The sequence below is a fragment of the Podarcis pityusensis genome (assembly GCF_964106645.2).
Source record: "Podarcis pityusensis genome assembly, chromosome: 17".
NCBI classification, from domain to species: domain Eukaryota; kingdom Metazoa; phylum Chordata; class Lepidosauria; order Squamata; family Lacertidae; genus Podarcis; species Podarcis pityusensis.
In genome coordinates this window covers 37990758-38013647 of record NC_138042.1, presented here as the reverse complement: position 1 = coordinate 38013647, position 22890 = coordinate 37990758, and the positions used below count along the sequence as shown (strand labels likewise).

Sequence of the window (22890 nt, the reverse complement as noted above, 5' to 3'; positions counted from 1 at the left end):
CTGAAACTGTTCTTAACCACTTTAGCTAATGGGGCCTCCCGCTGCTGCCGCGCCGCCGGAGCACGAGTTCTGTTCTCATCCTGAAGCAAAGCTCTTAACCTCAGGTACTATTTCTGGGTTAGCGGAGTCTGTAACCTGAAGCGTCTGTAACCTGAAGCGTATGTAACCCAAGGTACCACTGTATAGAATCATAGAATCACTTGCCTTCGTGTAATGACGCATCAGGAAAACAAACACAGTGACAACTATACCTTTGTGTTTGGGGTAATTGGTTATGTTTAGAGTCACGGCACTGACGTTGGAAGATGTCTCATTGTCTTTGCTGGCATAGATCAACACGGAGGCCTGCCAGCTGTCGGGTCCCTGCTCTTGAGGTCTGTGCATACTGGCTAGTACTCCAAGAGTGTCACAGTCTTCCGATTCCTGGCTGGAGATGTTGGCAGAGACTTGCTCCTCTCCTACGCAAGAGGAAGAGAAACTTGAATCTTACTTCGAACTTGGCCTTGTTTTATTGCACCCCACTGTGCTCCTCATAAGCAGACCCACCTTCGTAGCCACCCACCCGCTGTCTCGCCTCTCCCCAAGCTGCCGTTTTGCTGCTCTCCTGCTGGATCAGGCTCAAGTCCCACCTTGTACAGCATCCTTTTCTCACAGGGGCTAACCGGACGCCTCTGTGGAGCCGTGCAAATAGCAGGTCCAAATGAGAGGCGACAGTCCCTTGGGAAGCAGGCGGTGGAGTGTGGTCAGTGGGCTAGGGGGGCTAGACTAGTCCCCTAAATGTTCCCGGAAAATTAGTGTATTAAAGTATTGAAGCCTGGCGCCTCCTTCATCATGATGGATTGCGCAGAAATGGCGAGGCTTACAGGAAAATTAAGAGATAAAGACAATTGAGGCTTTTAAAAAGACTGGGAATTATATTTGCTGTACCTACAGAAATATTGTCAAGAAATAGACTCACTAGCAGGGTTTGAGTAAACACTTACAACCACGAAAATGAAGGTAAAAGACAAGGAATAATGTTTTTGAAAATAATTAATTATGAGAAGAATTTATAGCGGGGAGATACAAAATGATAATAATGGGAATGTATTTAGACAGATGGTGATAAAATTAAGATAAAACAGTGTAAGTAGAAGTATTAAATGTATAAAGAACCAGAAAGGGGAAGTTGAGGGAAGTCCGGGGGTGGGGGGAGAAGGGGTTTCTCTTTCTGGCATTTGTTTCTCTATTACTTATGTAGATTATGAGAATTTTAAACTGTAAAACTTAATTTTAAAAATATTTTTTTAAAAAAGAAGAAGGCTGGTGCTCCCTTCCCAAAGCCTGGGAAGCTTTTGGGAGAGCTGGGAGAGCCACTGTGCCAGTGTGGTGCAGTGGTTAAGAGTGGTAGACTCGTAATCTGGTGAACTGGGTTCGATTCCCCGCTCCTCCACATGCAGCTGCTGGGTGACCTTGGGCTAGCCACACTTCTATGAAGTCTCTCAGCCCCACTCACCTCACAGAGTGTTGGTTGAGATTGTTAGCCGCTTTGAGACTCCTTAGGGTAGTGATAAAGCGGGCTATCAAATCCAAACTCCTCTTCCTCCTCCTTCTGCCAAATTTAGGGAAGGAGGCACGATGCTCACCCCCCCCCCCCAATTGCCCTTGCAAGGTGGCGCTTCTGGCCCTAACTGCTCCTCTATGGAAAAATTCACCAAATGTCATTGGGAAGTAGGGTAACAGGTTTGTGCCCCCGTTTGGTTAACATTGGGTGGCCAGTAACACGCACATATATCCTCTTTTGTAAAAATGACTTTTGAAGCAGCGGTGGCTCCTGTGGTGGGAGAGGGGCCTTCTCAACACCGGTGTGGGGCAGGATGAGGCCATGGTCTGGACTCTGCAGTTCCACTAATATGCATCATATGCAATCCTGGCCTCGCCGCCACTCTGCCCCAGCTAAGCCCAGGTAAGCTGCGGTGACCCCAGCAATGGGAGAGTATATTGCAGCCGCTGCCACCACAAAGGCCTCTCCTGCTTTTCCTCTTGCAAACAGGAAACAGGACGAGTGGTTTGCTGTACCTAGGAGAGCCAGCAAGCCCATCACCGTGAGCACTGGCTTCCTCACCATCTGGACATGCGGCGGTTTGGTGTTGTTCATCTGAAAGCGCGCCGTCAGCGTCCTCTGCGTGAAGTGATAGGGGTGGTAGCTCAGAAATGCGTTGTCGTTGCTCAGCAAAGTGTAGTTGACGGTGTTGTTGGCTCGAGCAAGCAGCAGGTTTTGGTGCTGGGCAATAACCTGCGAAGGAATAATAATAATTAATAATAATAATAATAATAATAATAATAAATTTATTATTTATACCCTGCCCATCTGGCTGAGTTTCCCCAGCCACTCTGGGCGGCTCCCAATCAAGTGTTAAAAACAATACAGCGTTAAATATTAAAAACTTCCCTGAACAGGGCTGCCTTCAGATGTCTTTTAAAAAGAAGATAGCTGCTTATTTCCTTCACATCTGAAGGGAGGGTGTTCCACAGGGTGGGCACCACTATTGAAAGGGGCAGCGGGAGGGGACTCACCAAACAAGCCCTGTCAGTCAGCGCAAACTCTACGCAAGGACTTCCGCTTGTACAGCGAGGCTGTGTCCCCTTTGTGTCCCCCCCCCCCCGCCCAAATTGGCTTGAGGCGTGGTGGTTCAGGAGGACCCCAGAGCAGCACATGGGAAGAGAAGGAGAGAGGGGATTGTTCCGTCTGGCAAGCTTGTGCCATGTTCAACAGAGCACAATGTTCCGTTCCGTTCAGCATCTTTAAAGCTTAAATAAACCTGTGATTATGTTAGCCCCACCTATACAATAGGTGGGACTTGTACTTCCTGAGGAGTTGTCGAGATCCAACAATCTCCAGGCAGGCCAAAAATTCAATTTTGCTTTTTCCTTTCCAATGATTATATAGTGGACCCTCCGGATACGAACTTAATTCGTTCCGGGGGTCTATACATACCCTGAAAAGTCTTCAAGTTGAGGCGCCACTTCTGCGCACGCACGGCATGATAGAACACTTCTGCGCATGCACACATAGCAAAACCCGGAAGTATACACTTATGTATATGTAAAGTTACATTATCCGAAGGTAACATAACCTAAGGTACCACTGTATAGCACAAACAGGGGCATATGTCCTGCACTTAATCTGCATTTTGTACCAAGGTAGCCCGTACCTTGTGACCTGTGTGCATTCAACAGCCTTGCATTTCTCTCATTTTGAGTAACTGTTTCTTTAGTTGTGCTACCTGGCATAAATTCATTATGCTTTAGCTGGCGGTGGAGGGGGGAGAAACAATGCAGAGCACAAACAATCCACCCTTTTAAGCCAGGGACGAGGAATGCCGGCCTGGGGACTGAACAGAGTCCTCTTTACCCGGCACTTGGGATCTGCCCCAGTCCACACCTCCTCTACAGCCGCTTTTTGCCTCTGGACCCACTCCTTTTTGCCTCTGGTACTGCCCACCACTGGAATAGTTTTAAGCAGTGGAAATAATAATAATTGATCATTTATACCCCACCCATCTGGCTGGGTTTCCCCAGCCACTCTGGGCGGCTCCCAACAGAGTATTAAAAACACAATAAAACAGCAAACATTAAAAACTTCCCTAAACAGGGCTGCCTTCAGATGTCTTCTAAAAGTCAGATAGCTGTTTATTTCCTTGACATCTGATGGGAGGGCGTTCCACAGGGTGGGTGCCACTACCGAGAAGGCCCTCTGCCTGGTTCCCTGTAACCTCACTTCTCGCAATGAGGGAACCGCCAGAAGGCCCTCAGTGCTGAACCTCAGTGTCTGGGCTGAACAATGGGGGTGGAGAACCCATTTGATTTCTGGGATTTTGGCAGGCATTGTCCACTATGTATATTCAAGTACATCTCTGTAACCATAAGGACTGGGGAGCTCTTCTTGTTTTAAAAAATAAAAGCTGAAATTCTCAGTTATATTCTGGACCCAGGATCACATTCTATGGCTTCTCTGTGTTCCTGCAAAAGATGCTGAGATAGACACTGCCCCAACCTTTAGGTACATGAATCTTCAAACACATTTTTTCTTTAAACTGCCTCATTTCTCCCCGATATTTTACCCCAGTACAGAGGACAAGACACTGGTGTTTATGTCTGGCTATGGAAGAAATTAAATCCATGTGCGAAGCTGTCCTGTGCGCATCTTGAAAACAAGAAACGCAGCATAATAATTTGCCGTCAGGATCCTTTCCAAAGCCTTTCCAGTAGCTTTGGCTGACCTAATTCCCAAGCCTTGCTAAAATTAGGAACTTAAGAGGAGGATTGCAGCGGTGTAACTAATCAGATATAAAAGGATTACCGCTCAGTAACAAAATACACAAAGCAGCAAGTTGGGTTGAAAGGAGCAGAAAGGAGTTCCAGAAAGATGCTTTCAAAAATCGGAAACTGAGGAGTTCAAGTAGTAGTCAGTGAGGATCAGGGGGCTGTACAACCAAAATTGTTACAAACCATTTTTGGTAATTTCTAGCGCTCTTAGTTTACTATGTGTAAATAAAATTAACCTATACTCTTCACCGATTAAGCCCCCTCTCCACTGCCCTCCTCTTTTGCTGAGACGACAAAAGATATGAATTATAGGCGATAAGCTCAGCCAAAGCAGGACAGCGAACTATCCTCTTATAGTCTGACAAGTTCCTGCACATTAACAAATAAAGAATGCTAGGAAACTGGCTGCCGTGACAGGTGGGGCCTGAATATTACAATAATCCAAGGCATAAACTGTGTAGACAGAAATAGAATCATAAGAGTTGGAAGGGACCCCCAGGGTCATCTAGTCCAACCCCCTGCAATGCAGGAATCTTTAGCAAAATCCCATGCCCCAAGAGTCTCCTCCACTGATTCTCTTGTGGGATCCCTGGCAGATGGGGTTCAGGCCCTTGAATCAGCCATGGAGGGCAGGTGGCTGCCAAGTGAAGCATTTGATTTTTCACCATAGGAATTACAGTGGTACCTCAGGTTACATACACTTCAGGTTACAGACTCCACTAACCCAGAAATAGTGCTTCAGGTTAAGAACTTTGCTTCAGGATGAGAACAGAAATCGGGCTCCGGCAGCACAGCAGCAGCAGGAGGCCCCAATAGCTAAAGTGGTGCTTCAGGTTAAGAACAGTTTCAGGTTAAGAACGGACCTCCAGAACGAATTAAGTACTTAACCCGAGGTACCACTGTACTTTGACATTGTTTTTTCTTTTTCTTTTTGCGTTTTTGTTTTTCGCTGCTTGTTTATTATTATTATTTTGTTTAGTCTTATGAGTGTGTGTGTTTGTGTTGTAAAAAAACTTAATAAAAAAATAGAACAGAAATCGTGCTCCAGCAGCGTGGCGGCAGCGGGAGGCCCCATGAGCTAAAGTGGTGCTTCAGGTTAAGAACAGTTTCAGGTTAAGTACGGACCTCCAGAACGAATTAAGTACTTAACCTGAGGTACCACTGTAATGACAATCCTTTGCTTATGCAGTCGTACCTTGGATCCTGGACGCCCTGGAACTCGGACGTTTTGGCTCCCGAATGCCGCAACCCCGGAAGAGATTGTTCTGGTTTGCAAACATTCTTTTGGAACCCAAACATCCAATGGGGCTTCCGCGGCTACCGATTGGCTGTAGGAGCTTCCTTCAGCCAATCAGAAGCCATGATTTGGTTTTTGAACATTTTGGAAGTCGAACGGACTTCCGGAACGGATTCTGTTCGACTTCCAAGGTATGACTGTACGGGTAAAAGACAAGGGCACATTCTGAGAATCAAATGCTCCTTCGGCAAAAGGCAGCCAGACTGTCTCCTCGCCCACTTCTCGCACCTCGGTGAGTAAGCAAACGTAACCTGGGCACAGGGCGGCAGCAACAGGGTGTGCAGACAGGGCAGTTCTGGTGGCTTTAGACTTCCATTTATTTATTTAAGGTATCAGTATACAGTGGTACCTCGGGTTAAGTACTTAATTCGTTCCAGAGGTCTGTTCTTAACCTGAAACTGTTCTTAACCTGAAGCACCACTTTAGCTAATGGGGCCTGCTGCTGCCGCCGCGCCGCCAAGAGCCCGATTTCTGTTCTCATCCTGAAGCAAAGTTCTTAACCTGAAGCACTATTTCTGGGTTAGCAGAGTCTGTAACCTGAAGCGTATGTAACCTGAAGATTAAGATTAAGATAAATTTATTGTCATTGTCCGTATATACACAGTATACACAACAACGAAAATCAAACACCCACCCAAAGACCGGGTTCACATACACATTTGCACGTATCTCCAACACTCTCGTCCTATTCAGACATAATCTATAAAAACATATCATACTCCAGAATGTAACATAACCTATTAAAGGCATAACATAACCTAAAAACCTGTCTCATTCCTTCCTACTCCCTGCTTGCTATTTCTTGCAACTGGCCCTGAGATCATTATTTAGTGCAATCAGAGCTCTTGGATAGAAACTATTCAGAAGGCGTGTGGTTCGTGTTTTCATTGTCCTATATCTTCTGCCCGAAGGCAACAGTTCAAAGAAGTTGTGAGCAGGATGGGTGGGATCTCTCAGGATATTGTGTGACTTCTTCAAAGTGCGAGACGTGAAGATCTCATCCAGGGTTGGTAGTTGGAGCCCAATAACATTCTGGGCAATTTTAATTATTCTCTGTAAAGCTTTTTTATCCGTTTCAGAGCTGCTCCCATACCACGATAATATACTATAGGTTAAGACACTCTCGATGGTACTGTGATAATAGGACAGAAGTAGGTGCTGAGATAGATTCAGTCCCCTGAAGCATATGTAACCCGAGGTACCACTGTAATGCTTTTCAGGGGAGCCTCATGCACAAAGCAGTTTACATTAAAGGGAAAAAGAGAGATGAAACAATATTTCCTTTTTTTAAAGAGCTTGATATTTCCTCCCATTAGGCCAAGATGGCCCTCTGGTGGCAGGTGTGCAATGGAGCCATCTCAGCTGGAAAACCAGGAGCTAGAGATACTGAACATCTCCCCAGGCTCTTCTGTCTTTTTGCTCTCTTCCCTTCCTCTCAGGGCCAAAAATGGTCCTTCAGTGGCCCCCTGGTGGCGGTTGGAGGAGATATAAGCCACCTCAGCTGTATCTTGTTTTGTGGTTTTATTGCGTTAAAACATTTTGGTAGATCTTCACAAACTTGAAAAGCAGTATATGCTCATTCAAATAAATAAAACGTCTCATTGCCGACTCAGAAACTATCCACTGGTCTCACACATCCAGAAACGAATGCCTCTTTTTGGCTTCTGGAGACGCCTCAGCCGGGAGCCAAAGAAGCTCCAAGTTAATTAACGTCAGTTTGCTGTTGCTCAATATTTGTTGTCGGCACGTGCGCTGACTGCCTATCATCTCAAAGTCAACAAAAATATTCAAAAGGAAGTAAGAAAAATAAGTAAATTCCATTGACCCATAAACCTCACAAAGCTGGAGAACAGGAGTGTGCTATGGAGATACTCTGTCTAGGCCTGAATATTCCCAGCGGCTCAAGGACTCAGGACAAAAAGGCCTGCGCATGATGTTAACTATGGATGGCAGCTAACAGATTGAGGTTGAATCCTGACAAGACTGAAGTACTGTTCTTGGGGGACAGGGGGCGGGCGGGTGTGGGGGACTCCCTGGTCCTGAATGGGGTAACTGTGCCCCTGAAGGACCAGGTGCGCACCCTGGGAATCATTTTGGACTCACAGCTGTCCATGGAGGCGCAGGTTAATTCTGTGTCCAGGGCGGCTGTCTACCAGCTCCATCTGGTATGCAGGCTGAGACCCTACCTGTCCACGGACTGTCTCGCCAGAGTGGTGCATGATCTAGTTATCTCCCGCTTGGACTACTGCCATGCGCTCTACGTGGGGCTACCTTTGAAGGTGACCGGGAAACCACAATTAATCCAGAATGCGGCAGCTAGACTGGTGACTGGGAGTGGCTGCTGGAACCACATAACACCGGTCCTGAGAGATCTGCATTGGCTCCCAGTACGTTTCCAAGCACAATTCAAAGTGTTGGTGCTGACCTTTAAAGCCCTAAACAGCCTCGGTCCAGTATACCTGAAGGAGCGTCTCCACCCCCATCATTCAGCCCGGACACTGAGGTCCAGCTCCAAGGGCCTTCTGGCGGTTCCCTCATTGCGAGAAGTGAGGTTACAGGGAACCAGGCAGAGGGCCTTCTCAGTAGTGGCGCCCGCCCTGTGGAACGCCTTCACTTCAGATGTGAAGGAAATAAGCAGCTGTCTTCTTTTTAAAAGACATCTGAAGGCAGCCCTGTTTAGGGAAGTTTTTAATATTTAATGCTGTATTGTTTTTAACACTTGATTGGAAGCCGCCCAGAATGGCTGGGGAAACTCAGCCAGATGGGCGGGGTATAAATATATTATTATTATTATTATTATTATTATTATTACTACTACTACTACTAGGGGAGTCAGGCAAGCATGGTTTGATGGTGAAATTTAGGGGTGAAGAGGCTTAAAAGAGGTGAAGTAAGGGCTGGTTCACACATGCACGTAGACGATTTGATTTCTCCTCACTTGCCCACTCAACCCTTGATGACTTTCAGGGGAATGTGTGAACCAAACTCACCCAAGGCTGGATTGAGCCATTGGTCTGTGAGGCCAGAAACCAGCAGTCCATGTGCTGGATATTGTGGCAGAGGAATATCCTAACCCACAAGGCCAGGCCAGGCGATCCCCCTCAAGTGGCAGGATCCATAAGGGCAGCAGATCCTGATGTAAATCTTTCTTCCCCATGTCTTCCCAATGTAGACCTTCACTTACCCCCTTCTTCTCTAGTAGGGAGGGGAGCACCATTTTGCAGTTTGCCTCAGGCGCCAAAATGCCTTGGGCTGGCCCTGAACCTAACAGAATCCTTAAGTCAAATGATCCCATCAAGGAGATCCTTGCTCCCCTCCAGTGCTTGTCAGAAAGTCTGGATATGACAAATCTCCAATGCGCAAGTATAAGATTCAACAAATTGGCCTCTCTTTTTGATGATGATGAATTGAATTTATATAGTGCCGTATATAAGCAGGTCTGAGGGTGGTTCACAGAAAGCAACATTCTCCCATAATTCAGTGGTGATGTGGCACCTAGGACTGAGCCAGAGGTCACATACCACAGTTAAAGCCTTATAATGAGGTGTTTATCAGTGGAATTTTTTGTCATTAGATCACAGGATGAAGAGAAGCAACTCTCAGAGGCCTAAATATCAATGTGATTGCAAAATCACTAGCTGCAAGTGTCCATTCTCTCCATTAGATGGTGCACCAGTCATATGCTATACGTATTGATATTTCTGAGATATATCAGACATAATATTCATCAGGCCCATTGAGTGCCTGTTCAACTCCAGTACAGTGGATGCTCGGGTTGCGAACGTGATCCGTGCGGGATGCACGTTCGCAACCCGCGTCTACGCACGCACGGGTTGCGATTCGGCGCTTTTGCCCATGCGCAAAGCGCGATTTAGCACTTCTGCGCATGCTCGACCACCAAAACCCGGAAGTAACCCGTTCCGGTACTTCCAGGTTTCGGCGGTCCGTAACCCAAACAAACGCAACCTGAAGCGGCTGTAACTCAAGGTATGACTGTAGAGGCCTTCGTGTAGACAAGGGAGTTGTCCAATAAGAATTCTCAGCCTATTCGTGTGGTATTTTCTGAGACCTTCGCAAGAACATTTCCTCACTGCACCATAAAAAACAAAGTTACAGTGGAACCTCAATTGCTGAACGCTTCAGCAGCCAAACAATTCGGAACCCGAACGCCGACCACACAGAAATGAATGCTTCCATTTTTTAAGGTGCCTTGGAAGTTGAACGGCTTCTGAGGCGCGTTTCTCCATTTTTTCAATGGCTTTTGCCAACCAGCAATTGCACCTCGGTTTTCAAACGTTTTGGAAGTCAAATGGTCTTCTGGAACGGATTACAACCAAGGTTCCACTGTATAAGATACCTCATTGAACCAAGAAATTCATGGGCTTCACAGGGATTTTTTCTCCACCCGCCAAAAAAGTTACTTGTTTATAAGCTACACCATTGGGCCGAGAAATTCAAAGGCTTCTGCGGAAGAAGGAATTCATTGTGGGCCTTGTCAGGAGAGCTGATACGTTAAAGAAATCGCACCTATGTTTAAACAGAGGCCTATAGAGATAAAACAAATGAGGATGGGCACCGGGGCAGCAGAAGAGATGGTAGAGGTGCGGAAAGCAATGTAGCTCAAGTCTACCTTAGCCACCATGGCTGCATAGGTGACATCCGCTCTCCACAGCTGCGGAACGGACCATCCCACCAGCGGATCTGCCTCGTCGTTGTATACAGGCACAGAGGTGAACGTGGGAAAGAGCTTCTGGATCTGTCCCAGTGCTTCAGTTTCTTGTTCTAAGATGTACAGCGACCGCCCAGCTCCCTGTGGGAAGAGCTGTTGTTATTTATTTATTTGATAGATAGCCTATTTCACAAGGCAGTTATAAAAAAGTAAAGGACCCCTGGGTGGTTAAGTCCAGTCAAAGGTGACTATGGGGTGTGGTGCTCATCTGGCTTTCAGGCTGAGAATGCCAGCGTTTGTCCACAGACAGCTTTCCGAGTCATGTGGCCAGCAGGATTAAACCGCTTCTGGCGCAATGGGACACCGTGACAGAAACTAGAGCACATGGAAATGCTGTTTACCTTCCCTCCGCAGCAGTACCTATTTATCTACTTGCACTGGTGTGCTTTCCAATTCCTAGGTTGGCAGGAATGGGGACAGAGCAACAGGAGCTCACCCTGTTGCGGGGATTCGAACCACCAACCTTCTGATTGGCAAGCCCAAGAGGCTCAGTGGTTTAGACCACAGCACCTCCAAGGGTAACAACTAGATCATGTAATTGAAGCACCTGGGATTTTCTAAAGTGGTGTACAGATGCTATGTGGAATTAAGAAATGAATTGTTGCAAGAAGCAGTTGTCAATGTTTGAATTCAATTCAGGACCTTTGCACCACGTAGCAAGTTTTTTGTTTTTAGTGCACAAGAGGCAATTTATTGTGAACACTTAACTTGGGACAGGCACATCTCAACAGCAAATTGAGCAGGGAGCTGACCTTCTTATGCATGGCAATGTAGTCTAGCCGGACGCCAGTCTCTCCAGTGAAGAAATTAGTTCCATTGTGGCAGTGACAGAGGAGGCTCCAGCACATGGGGGACTTTGGGAATGGGTGGAAGGAGTCTCCAGGACCTCCAAATTTCAGCTGAGAACTGGCTTGTCTTAAACCTTCAGAGCAAGCATCATAGTAGTTGAGAAATCCTAGGAGCAAAATTGAACAGTCAACAATAGGCCTAGTGTTTCAGTAGTAATATCTAGCTTCGAGGAGAGGAAAATGTCTTGTTTCTTCAGAACATACTGGAGTGAAACAGGGCAAAGAAGGCCATAGTGTACCGCATTTGCTTTGCAAAAATCAACAAATTATGGACTGTTTATATACGTAGGAGGTCTAGTTATCTGTGTGGCTGTGAGCAGGTCATGCTATGGGCTATAGACACCCATTGAAGACCCCCGTAGCTGCAATGTAATCCTGACACACAGAATTCTTAAAGCGTGTTTCTAGCCCTCATAACTGTAAAAGGTAAAAGGTAAAGGACCCAAGGATGGTTACGTCCAGTCAAAGGCAAGTATGGGGTTGCGGTGTTCATCTCGCTTTCAGGCTCAGAGAGCCAGCGTTTGTCCACAGACAGCTTTCCAGGTCATGTGGCCAGTAGGACTAAACCACTTCTGGTGCAACGGGACACCGTGACGGAAACCAGAGCACACAGAAACGCTGTTTACCTTCCTGCTGCAGTGGTATCTATTTATCTACTTGCACTGGCATGCTTTCGAACTGTTTGTCTGCTAGCACAAACACAAAGAAGGGTATTGTGGTACCTAAAAGACAAATATTTGGAGTGGAGTCCCTAAGATGATTGGATGGTGCCTTGTACGTCTCTTTCCGGCAACTCCTGCAGCCAAGCTGGTGCCAAACATATTGCTCTGCTTTCCTTTGGACCACATAGAATCATAGAGTTGGAAGAGACCACAAGGGCCATCGAGTCCAACCCCCTGCCAAGCAGGAAACACATCACAGGGGCCAAGTGGTGGGTCTTGCCAACTGGGCAGCTCAGGACCTCCACCTACACTGCCCAGGCTTGCACACCAGGCAGGACACATTGATGCTGCTAATGCAGCAGTTTGACTTCACCCCCAAAGGCACACTCCATTGTCTCTCGAGACAGATGCCAACAACAACCTGAGGTATCCATAGTTCCATTCTCAGCAACACGGTAGGTCAAAAGATCTATGGTTTTGAAAAACGGCTAAGCAAATATTACCACAGTGTTGCTATAAAACACTTTATTGCTATAATTTACTTAGTTTCTCCTAGGCAACATTCCTGCTGTAACCCCTGCAGTAACTTGCATGTGTTGATTTAGCTTTTAAGAGCTCAAATGACGAAAAAAATATCTCTGTGAGATGGCAATTAGTGCTGAGCTTTTTACAGGGTTTAAAACGGAACATTTCTTTATCTTGTTTTCATTAGCCCTGATCTCTGAACTTTCACCACTCTGCTCACAGTTAAAAACCGGGAGGATTCAAAAGAGGCTTACCATTAACTGTCATGGATACGTTGTCAAAGTCATGGTGATCTGGCTCGTTCCAAGTCTCAAAATTCCATTTAGAAACATGCTTCAATCCATAACGTTCTGGAAATCAAATTTGCATTAATTACAGCTTTGTCATATTAAGCAGTAGGCTTTCATTTACCCGCACACGGAAACCTCAGTTGAAAGGCTATTGTCCCAAACCACCTCTTATTCCTTTAAGAGGAATTTCTACCTTTAAGGGGCATGTTCACACCCACCCACAATCCAGGACAGATGCCACTTCCACAGATTAGTATTCTGTGACAGGGCCCAGTGTATGGGCTGGATGTTGATTTACAGGATAAGTTGCAAAGGGGGTGGCAGGAAGAAAAAACTCCCCCACTTTTTTTCTGGTTCCATCCCCCAATTGATTTCCCCATAGGTCAATGTCTTTCCACAGAAATGAAAAGGTTCCCCCACCCAGGCTCTAGAGTAGCGTTTTCCAAACTTGGGTCTCCAGCTGTTTTGGGACTACAACTCCCACCATCCCTATCTAGCAGGATCAATGGTCAGGAATAATGGAAATTGTAGTCCAAAAACATCCGGAAACCCAAGTTTGTAAAACCCTGCTCTAGAGCAATCCTTGTCTAATTGTTAATCTTGCCTTGAAGTTTGATGTCCTATACAGTCGTACCTTAGATCTCAAATGCCTTGGCTCCTGAACAAATTGGCTCTTGAACGATCGAAACTCGGTTTTCGAACGTTGTTTTGGAAGCCGAATGTCCAACACAGGTTCCGCAACTTCTGATTGGAAGCTTCCTGCAGCCAATCAGAAGTCACACTTTCGTTTCCGAACATTTTGGAAGTCGAACGGACTTCCGGAACGGATTCCGTTCAACTTCCAAGGTATGACTGTAGTCGCTTGTGGAATCCCCTGTTGATGTTCTCTTGGCCACCCAACTGCAATCGTACACAGTTTAGTAAATTATAAGCCATGAGGCACACTAATTTAGGGTCATTTAAAGAAAGGTTCAAGGATTATTTTTTTTAAAAAAGCATTTCCCCTGGACATTGCCCTTTAAGACGTGTTTGTGGACATGCTGAGGTGACAAATTAAAATTTTGTTAACTCACCTATATATCTTTCGGCCAACTGTGTAACCAGGTCCTTCCATTGTATCACCTGCCTTTTATCTTCAAAGTCAGTGAAGTATCCCGAGGGACTTCCCATCAATTCGAATCCTGAGTTTGAGGGGGGAGGAAAAGCCACACAAACCTGTTCAGTGCTTTTGAACTGAGCAGTGCCAAGCATCCGTTGGTCTGCGCTTGGGCGCCATGGCCAAGAGCCAAAGAACTATGTGGCCGTGAACATGGGTAGGCGATGGGGGGAGTCTGGCAGCAGGGCCCAGCCACTCTCTGCATCATTTTGGCAGTTTGCAGAGAAGAGAGAGAAAGGAAAGAGCTGAACAAATGGCGATAAAGGCACAGGGTGCGGGTTCAGACAATCAGTTTTTTTAAAATGGCACACAAATCTATTGGGCGCATCTAAAACAGCTCTTTGGGTCCAAGTCATGCCACCTTTCCAATTGATCATACAAATACTCTGAGTGGATTAGGACTCTTTTGGGAGAAGGGGAAGGATATAAACATGTGTCAGACTTCAGAGAATCAGATCCCTCCCCGGTGGCAGCCAAGAAGCAGATAAACGAGAAGTATTCTTACCATGTAATTTATTCAGTATTCACAGAGAGAGATGAAGGAATGCAGTCTCTATTAAATAATGCCATTGCTCTGACTGAAGTCCAACCTGCTCCGTCTCTCCTATTCTACATCATCCCTGCGCCAGCCGATCTGAGCTTTCTGCCTCTGAGCTCTCTGTTCTACTACTCTCAATGCCCGCCTGGTCCTGGGAGAGGGGGTATCAGGAAAGCTTTCCAAAGGCATTGAGTTTGTCAGCTGTCTCTCCCCCGGTGCTTCTTCTTTCTGCTGTTCCTCTCCCAATTATTTCCCAACTTTGCCCCTCTGCAGTCTCTGTACTATGGCCTTCTGCAAACCACTATTCTAAATCTATACTGTCCTCCTATTCTTGGGAAGGTGCAGGAAGGGGCCCGGGGCGGTCCCCACCATTCCTCCTCAGTCCAGCCCCTGACAGCATAGAATTCTACAGTTGGAAGGGACCCCAAGGGTCATCAAGTCCAACCCCTTGCAATGCAGGAATCTTAACTAAAGCATCCATGACAGATGGTCATCTGAACTCGGATTAAAAACTTCCAAGGAAGGAGAGTTCACCACCTTCTAGAGTCCATTCCACTGTTGAACGGCTCTTACTGTTAGAAAGTTCTTCCTGATGTTGACTTGGAATCTCCCTTCTTGCAACTTGAATCTTTGGGTCCTACCCTCAAGAGCAGGAGAAAACAAACTTGCTCCAGCTCTTTAGATATTTGAAGACTGCTACTATCTCTCCTCTCAGTCTCTTTTCCAGGCTAAACATACCCAACTCCCTCAATTGTTCCTCCTAAGGCTTAGTTTCCAGATCCTTGACTATCTTGGTTGCCTTCCTCTGCACATGCTCCATCTTGTCCATATCCTTCTTCTATTGTCGCATCCAGTGCAGGACACAGGACTCCTGTGTCCAAGGCAGAATAAAGCAGAGCTATTCCTTCCCTTGATCGGAACACTATACTTCTGTTGATGCAGTCGTGAATAGCATTATCTGTTTTTGCTGCTGCATTACACTGCTGACTCATGTTAAACTTCTCAGCTAAAAAACCCCCTAGATCCTTTTCACATGTACTGCTGGCAAGCCATGCATTTCCCTTGAGTTCCGAAGTAAAAGGACACCATTCAGCTGAGTTGGGAGCCTACACTTCAGTGCTTATACTATTGCAGAGATTGCAGAAACTCACAATTTGCCCTTGCCCCTTGCTCATTAAAGTTGGTGGAAGTTTAACTTAACATTGGCGTGTTAAATTTCTGCTGTTCTCAAAGAAAGCAAAGCACTGTACAGAACTCCAAACAACTTAAGCTATACAATGTTCAACGGAACTTAGAATTGGCAGTATTTTTTTTTATAAAAAAACAAGTGATTAGATTTACCTGGACGTAGCTTGTTTTCCCAAAGAAGATCCATGAAGTTATCTAGGTTGGTGAAATTGTAATGAAGTGTCCCATTGGCTTCCCTGCAGAAAACACTTGATTAGATCCACTGCAAACCAAGTCAATTCCCCATTAAATGCGAAGACTTTGGGCCAGAGAAATCATGCTTATTCATAAAATGACAACTTGCATAAGCAAATGACCCATGAGACTTCCAAGATCATAGGCATGGCTTTCCTGTCAATAATAATAATAATAATAATAATAATAATAATTTATTATTTATACCCCACCCATCTGGCTGGGTTTCCTCAGCCACTCTGGGCGGCTTCCAACAGAATATTAAAATACAATAACCTATTAAACATTAAAAGCTTCCCTAAACAGGGCTGCCTTCAGATGTCTTCTAAAAATCTGGTAGTTGTTTTTCTCTTTGACATCTGGTGGGAGGGCGTACCACAGAGCGGGTGCCACTACCAAGAAGGTTCCCTGTAACTTGGCTTCTCGCAGTGGAGGAGGAGGAAGAGTGGAAGGAAGGCAGGTACAGACAGCATCAGGTTCTGCTCCAATCCGACTGATTTCCTTCACCCCAATTTTACATGTTATCATTTACCTTATTACTTTAAATTTTAAACTGCCTTGGGTGCCTTGGCAGAAAGGTGGTATACAAATGAAATAAGTATTGTCTTAAATGCAATATTTTTGTATGAGCAAACCACATGGCCTCAATTTTCTGAAAACGATCATAGATGATTTTATGCATGGAGCCACTTTTGGTAACTAAGCAAAACTTTCAAGTTGTTCATTCAAGGAAGAGTACACCTTTGAGGGGAGAAAACAGTTCTGTACCCTGAGGTTAGTTAGCTGTGTCTCTACCAGATGATCCCCTATGTACTATTAAAATATTTACTTACACAGCGAACAAGCAAAAAAATAATTAACTTTAGTTTTGTGTCAGCCAAATACAGCACGTGCTGCCATCACAAAAGGAGGTGGAGGACATCAAAATATCTTACCGAGTTTGGCAATGCAAGAAATCTGTCGTGAGAGGATTTATATGATATAATGCATATCTATAGAAGAATGCACTGGCACTGGTATTTGGACAAAGGGATGTCACGCATCTGATCCAGCATGTGAGATGGGACTGCAGGCACATTATATTTTATGCATCACAGCAACAATATGATATCAGTGTCGTTGAACTGTATATGCAACAAGCTCACAAGCTGGCCCGGTTACAGCATATCTCCTTTCCCTAGCCAGATGAAAAGGCTACAGGGAGCTGAGGAAAGTCCAGTTCGTGTAGGAAACAAGAAGGGTAGGCTTTCCAGGACCTCGGAGAGCACCCCACAAAGAAGGATTTTGCTTCATTAAGCCAAACCAAGCAGCGGTGGTGTCATAACCCCAGAGTCCATCTGCAGTTAGGACTTGGACTTAGAGGCTGCAGAGTCTCCAGCTATGGAGCCAGACCAGGGGCAGGGCTCCGATCTTGCTTCTGGTGATCAGGGGACCACAGCCCCGTGAACATGAGCCCCCAGAAGAACTTCCCATATCTGTAGGGCCAGAGCTCAGACACCACAGGCACCTACCCCTGAGGAACCAAATGCCTCCAAATGGACCTAAATGGTCCTGCGGTTCAGGGAGCATGCCAGCAGGAGTGCCCATCCTCTGATCAGGGGGTTGGCCCTTTAAGAACCTAACGTTAGCCACCAGGGAGTGGCACCTGAGCAAGGTAGCCTAGAACCAGAATCTTGAAAAGGCTGAGTCAACTCTCAGCTTCTGTCAGAGCTATCCATGGTCCACCCACCCCTGACCTGCCTTGTTGCCTTCTCTGCGGGGTCCAGCATCCAGCCTAAGTAGGACAAGTGCTAGCCAACTCAAATAATAATAATAATAATAATAATAATAATAATAATTTATTATTTATACCCCGCCCATCTGGCTGGGCCTCCCCAGCCACTCTGGGCGGCTTCCAAAAAAATATTAAAATACTGTAATACATCAAACATTAAAAGCTTCCCTAAGCAGGGCTGCCTTCAGATGTCTTCTAAAACTCTGGTAGTTGTTGTTCTCTTTGACATCTGGTGGGAGGGCGTTCCACAGGGAGGGCGCCACTACCGAGAAGGCCCTCTGCCTGGTTTCCTGTAACTTGGCCTCTCGCAGTGAGGGAACCGCCAGAAGGCCCTCGGTGCTGGACCTCAGTGTCCAGGTAGAACGATGGGGGTGGAGACGCTCCTTCAGATATACTGGACCGAGGCCATTTAGGGCTTTAAAGGTCAGCACCAACACTTTGAATTGTGCTCGGAAACGTACTGGGAGCTAATGTAGGTCTTTCAAGACCGGTGTTATATGGTCTCGGCGGCTGCTCCCAGTTCACCAGTCTAGCTGCCGCATTCTGGATTAGTTGTAGTTTCCGGGTCACCTTCAAAAGTAGCCCCACGTAGAGCACATTGCAGTAGTCCAAGTGGGAGATAACCAGAGCATGCACCACTCTGGCGAGACAGTCCGCGGGCAGGTAGGGTCTCAGCCTACGTACCAGATGGAGCTGGTAAACAGCTGCCCTGGACACAGATTTGACCTGTGCCTCCATGGACAGTTGTGAGTCCAAAATGACTCCCTGGCTGCGCACCTGGTCCTTCAGGGGCACAGTTACCCCATTCAGGACCAGGGAATCCTCCACACCTGCCCGCCTCCTGTCCCCCAAAAACAGTACTTCTGTCTTGTCAGAATTCAACCTCAATCTGTTAGCTGCCATCCATCCTCCAATGTTCAACTTCCCCTGCTCTTTAGGTGAGAGCTGGCAGGTTCTAAAAAGCTGGGAGCCATGAACTCCAGGGCTGCTATATAATAACTTCCAGACACATTTCCCCTCGATTGTAGTATATTAAGCAATGTCAGTGCCTTAGGGTTGCCAGCCAACTAGCATCCAAGTCAGTGTTTCTCAAACAGCTGTTGTTGGACTACAACTCCCATCATCCCTAGCTAGTAGGACCAGCGGTCAGGGATGGTGGGAGTTGTAGTCTAACAACAGCTGGGGACCCAAGTTTGAAAAACATTGATCTAAGTGGCCTCTAAAAAATGGTGTGATCTCAGGTAACCAGTACAAGGGTCTGAAAAGTCAGAAAACTCCAGACGCTACAATGCTCCACTCCCATCTTTGAAACTTATTCATCCGATTCAGCCCAGGCTCTCTCCATGGATCTGGCCTGGGAGCCAGTATTTTTGAAATCAGAAGGTAATTGGATAAGCAGAACCAAGCCTCAGTGTTAGAATTACCTGGCCTCGGGAGCAAGATGAACAGGAGAACGTCGGGATGAGCAAAGGGCACAATGTTACCAGCAGGATTTTCCTTAAGCTGTGCTGAAATCTAACTGACCTGACAGCTTGTCTAACCCCCCCCCCCGCCCATTTCAGGCGACGGAAACCAGTCTGATGTTTAATCTAAAAGCAAGTAGCACAGACACAAAAAGCTTGTTCCACCCATAGTTTTAAAAGTAAATCACGGAGCAAAGGTCAAGCTACAAAGGGAAGATCTCACATTTAATCTCAAACTGCCAGGGGGGGAGGTTGTGGTTTTAATTTTCCACGCAGGATTTGCTAATATTCCCCGTTTCTCCCCACCGAACGCCCGACGATATTGTAAGATCGCCGTTGTGAAATGCCTATGAATAAGAAGGGTGCATCCGAGGGACGGAACTGCGAGCACAACAATGAGAGCCTTCAAGCTGCTAAAATACGAGGCCTGCGATTTCCCACTAACAGAGCCAGCCTTGCTCTGTTAGCTGATCCTGGGAGCTTCCCTCAGCAATGTGTGCGCCGGAGGAATGAGGCTGTGCGAGAGGCAGGTTTCAAAAGAAGAGAGATGCAAACAAAAGAATCATTAGCTCCCTGCTCGATGGAGGTGAGTGAGCGTCTGGGCGAGCGTTAAATGTATTTCAAGTCCTAGACTGTCGTGATTTTTACGGAGAAAAACAGGCAACAGAAGCAAAAGCCAGCCGGCTTTAAAAAGCACAGTCCTAAATTAGAGAAATCATCCCTCCGTATCGGGGCAGCGGGTGGCGTGGGAATTTGTATCTGAGCTGAGCATCAGGATAATGCTGAACTGTGACACATCGCCCAGTTTTGATAGCAAGCTTATAAGGCAATTTCAGTGTGGATAGCCTTCTAATTGCATTCATTTATTTCACTCTAGACTTTCACAGGATGACATAAAATGGATTCTTTTTCCTTTAGTTTCATACACTGACATATTAATTTTCTAGCAGATACTGGTCTTAGGGTAGCATCTATATGCCTTCAGAACAGGTCTATAAGTGAACTCTGGATAGCATTTCTGTTTTACATGCTGCTTGCTGGCAAAGGAACTGCTGCTCTGAATAATATCTGGGCTGAATGTTTGCATCGTTTCACCTTAATGTAACAGGTGCTAGATAGCTTTACCAGCTTCCAGCAAAAAAACAACAACCCAGTATCTTCTTGGACTGAAAAAGAAAGCATTTGAGTAGGGTGGGGAAAGCGTGGATACTAAATTTTAAGAGCCTTTCCTATTTTTACCCACTTTCCTGATACCGCTCAAAGAAAGTATCCAGTATAAAACGACAAATAATGTCAAACCAATTTAAAAACGCTAAAGATGTTTCACCCTCCATGACAACACCAATAAGCAGGTTTGTGGTAGGATTTAAGAGTGCCACTGCTTTGAACGAACTTGAAGTAAAAACCAAAAATCCATTCATGGGAGGTGCACACACGTGCCCCCCCCCCCCCCACACACACTGAGCCAAAAGATTTGAAATGACGAAATTACATCTGTGATGTTTCTATGCAGAACTGTATGTAGGCATGTAGGTAGTATAATTTGTATACTGCTTTTCAAGAAAGTCTTCCCAAAGCAGTTTACAAGCCACATATCAAACTACAAGATACAATTTAAGGCCACATGTTAAACATCACAAAAGCCAACATCTCAGAACTGTATTTCAAAACATTGACCTTTAGCATTTATTATTATCATCATCATCATCATCATCATCATCCTTTCCTTCCCCTTCCTTTCTTTGTTTTTCTGCCTGTTTTGAGATACCTCCAGTTATTTATAGATGATCAGAAGGAGCTGTGCTATTAGTTTTGGCCCCGACTGCTGCAAGGCTAACAAACCGGAAGCCCTTATTCCTGTTCCTGCTTAAAACAAAACAAAACAAAACTGTGTCACAATTAAATAAAAAATGGTAAACTGAACTCTTGGCTTCACTGAATATTTGACAATATTAAACCACAGCCCAGATCATAGATGATCAATTGACAATATCTGACCAGTAAGTTCACTTGTCTGCCAACCCATTTCTTGGTTAAAAAGCAAAGGAAACTGTTGGATTATAAATATGGATTCACTAATTAAATATTAACAATTACTGGGTCAAATGTGATTTGGATACAATATTAAGAGGAACTGGGACTAGAACCAAGATTCCGAAGTCAATTCATTTAGAAGGCCTAAGGTACAATATAAGCAACATCTACTGTTTCCTCAGATGGGTTCAAGGGGCAAAGTAATAGAAGTTCTGGATATTATTGAAAAAAATATACAAATTGATAGTGAAAGGAAGATTCCCTACAAATCTGGCCTGTCTTGCCCATCTTGTGAATGCTGCCAGTTTGGGACAAGCTGTTTGAAAAAAGACTCAATTTCAGGGTAAACTTTTTCTAGCTTTCATGACGTATTTAAGAAGCAGAATTTGGGTTTAATGTCTCTAAAATATCTGATTTTTAAAAAGGCTTCCTTGCAAATGAATCTCTTTGCTCGCCTATCACATAATTTGCAAAACTCAAACAAAATTTGGCAAAAGAGAGGAGAAATGAAGACTAAACCATGCAAAACAACAAAGAAACCCCCAATTTATGATTTACAAAGTTTAGACCGGTTGAATTATTTGGTTTGCCTAGAGGTGAGATTTTAATTTGCTTTTCTGCAGAGCGTACATAGCCACAGTTTAAGACTCGGTTTCTTCCTTCCTCATGATTTATCCAAACCAGATTCAATTTCCTCACCTTATAAACTGTCTCTTGTTTTTAAAGCGCAGCAGCAAGGCCAATAAATGCTTGCCAAGTCTACTGGGGACTCTGAAGCAGCAAGGAGAAAATGGCACCCATCAATGAAGGCATTGTCACGGTACCACGTATCAATCGGCGAGGCAAGTATAGCTAACAGTGACACAGAAACGGCACCCGGTGACTCACTCCTTCACTCTTCCTAGCAGAGATTTGGGAATCCCCACGTGTTGGCAGCATTTATAGCATTTAAGATAGATCGTTCCGGATTTTATACCCTGCCCAGATGACTGGGTTGCCCCAGCCACTCTAGCTTCCGACATATGTAAAAACATAACAAAACATTAAACTTTAGAAAATCTTCCCTATACACGGCTGCCTTCAGCTGTCTTCTAAAGGTTGCATAGTTACTTATCTCCTGGGCTCGGGGGCACATAACTCCACACCCTCCAGCGTTTCTCTGATGAAAACAGGGACGACCTAAGGAAAAGCAGGACATTCTGAGATCAAATCAGAAATCGGGATGGCTTGTGTAAATCTGGGATTGTCCCTGGAAAATAGGGACACGGGGGGTCTGAATATGTAGCTACGACGGTGCGACGGCACTTTCTCCCCTGGCGCCGATGGGCCTGCCCTCCCTTAAATATAATGCACCCACCTCACAGAACACCAATTCCACAGATTCCCACAAACTACCCCAGATTACCTTGTGGGGGACTTGTATGAGGGAAAACTTAATACAGTGGTACCTCGGGTTAAGTACTTAATTCGTTCCGGAGGTCCGTACTTAACCTGAAACTGTTCTTAACCTGAAGCACCACTTTAGCTAATGGGGCCTCCCGCTGCCACTGCACGATTTCTGTTCTCATCCTGAAGCAAAGTTCTTAACCTGAAGCACTATTTCTGGGTTAGCGGAGTCTGTAACCTGAAGCGTACGTAACTTGAAGCGTATGTAACCCGAGGTACCACTGTAATGTGGAGTCTCAGGCAGGATTTGATCAAATAAACAAGAAATATTTTATTAAACAAAGGAAGTTTATGACACAAGTGGGTAAAACATAGGATACTTCAGATTATACATGAATGCTCGGGTTGCGAACGTGATCTGTGAGGGATGCACGTTCACAACCCACAGCATTTGCAAC

At 45.5% G+C, this 22890-nt stretch overlaps 2 protein-coding genes and 1 long non-coding RNA gene across 4 annotated transcripts in view; 2 read left to right on the top strand and 1 right to left on the bottom strand.

Annotated features, from left to right (window-relative positions):
* Positions 1 to 22890, bottom strand: part of IDUA (alpha-L-iduronidase) — a 63691-nt gene that overhangs the window by 11024 nt on the left and 29777 nt on the right. The window contains exons 3-9 of the mRNA XM_080986841.1: positions 15695 to 15777; positions 13733 to 13840; positions 12624 to 12719; positions 11087 to 11289; positions 10236 to 10415; positions 2059 to 2275; positions 252 to 458 (exon numbers count right to left, since the gene is read on the bottom strand). Of these exons, the coding sequence (XP_080842967.1) occupies positions 252 to 458; positions 2059 to 2275; positions 10236 to 10415; positions 11087 to 11289; positions 12624 to 12719; positions 13733 to 13840; positions 15695 to 15777 (1094 nt within the window). The remainder of the gene's footprint in view (positions 1 to 251; positions 459 to 2058; positions 2276 to 10235; positions 10416 to 11086; positions 11290 to 12623; positions 12720 to 13732; positions 13841 to 15694; positions 15778 to 22890) is intronic.
* Positions 1 to 22890, top strand: part of SLC26A1 (solute carrier family 26 member 1) — a 49291-nt gene that overhangs the window by 4768 nt on the left and 21633 nt on the right. Inside the window, exons 3-4 of one of the 2 annotated variants that reach the window (XM_080986812.1) lie at positions 19342 to 19598; positions 21773 to 21888. The exons of the other annotated variant lie outside the window; for it this stretch is intronic. The gene's annotated coding sequence lies outside the window, so the exon portion shown is untranslated. The remainder of the gene's footprint in view (positions 1 to 19341; positions 19599 to 21772; positions 21889 to 22890) is intronic. 2 annotated transcript variants of the gene reach the window in all.
* Positions 3305 to 22890, top strand: part of LOC308466368 — a 71228-nt gene continuing 51642 nt past the window's right edge. Inside the window, exon 1 of the long non-coding RNA XR_013980805.1 lies at positions 3305 to 3710. This is a non-coding gene — a long non-coding RNA (uncharacterized lncRNA). The remainder of the gene's footprint in view (positions 3711 to 22890) is intronic.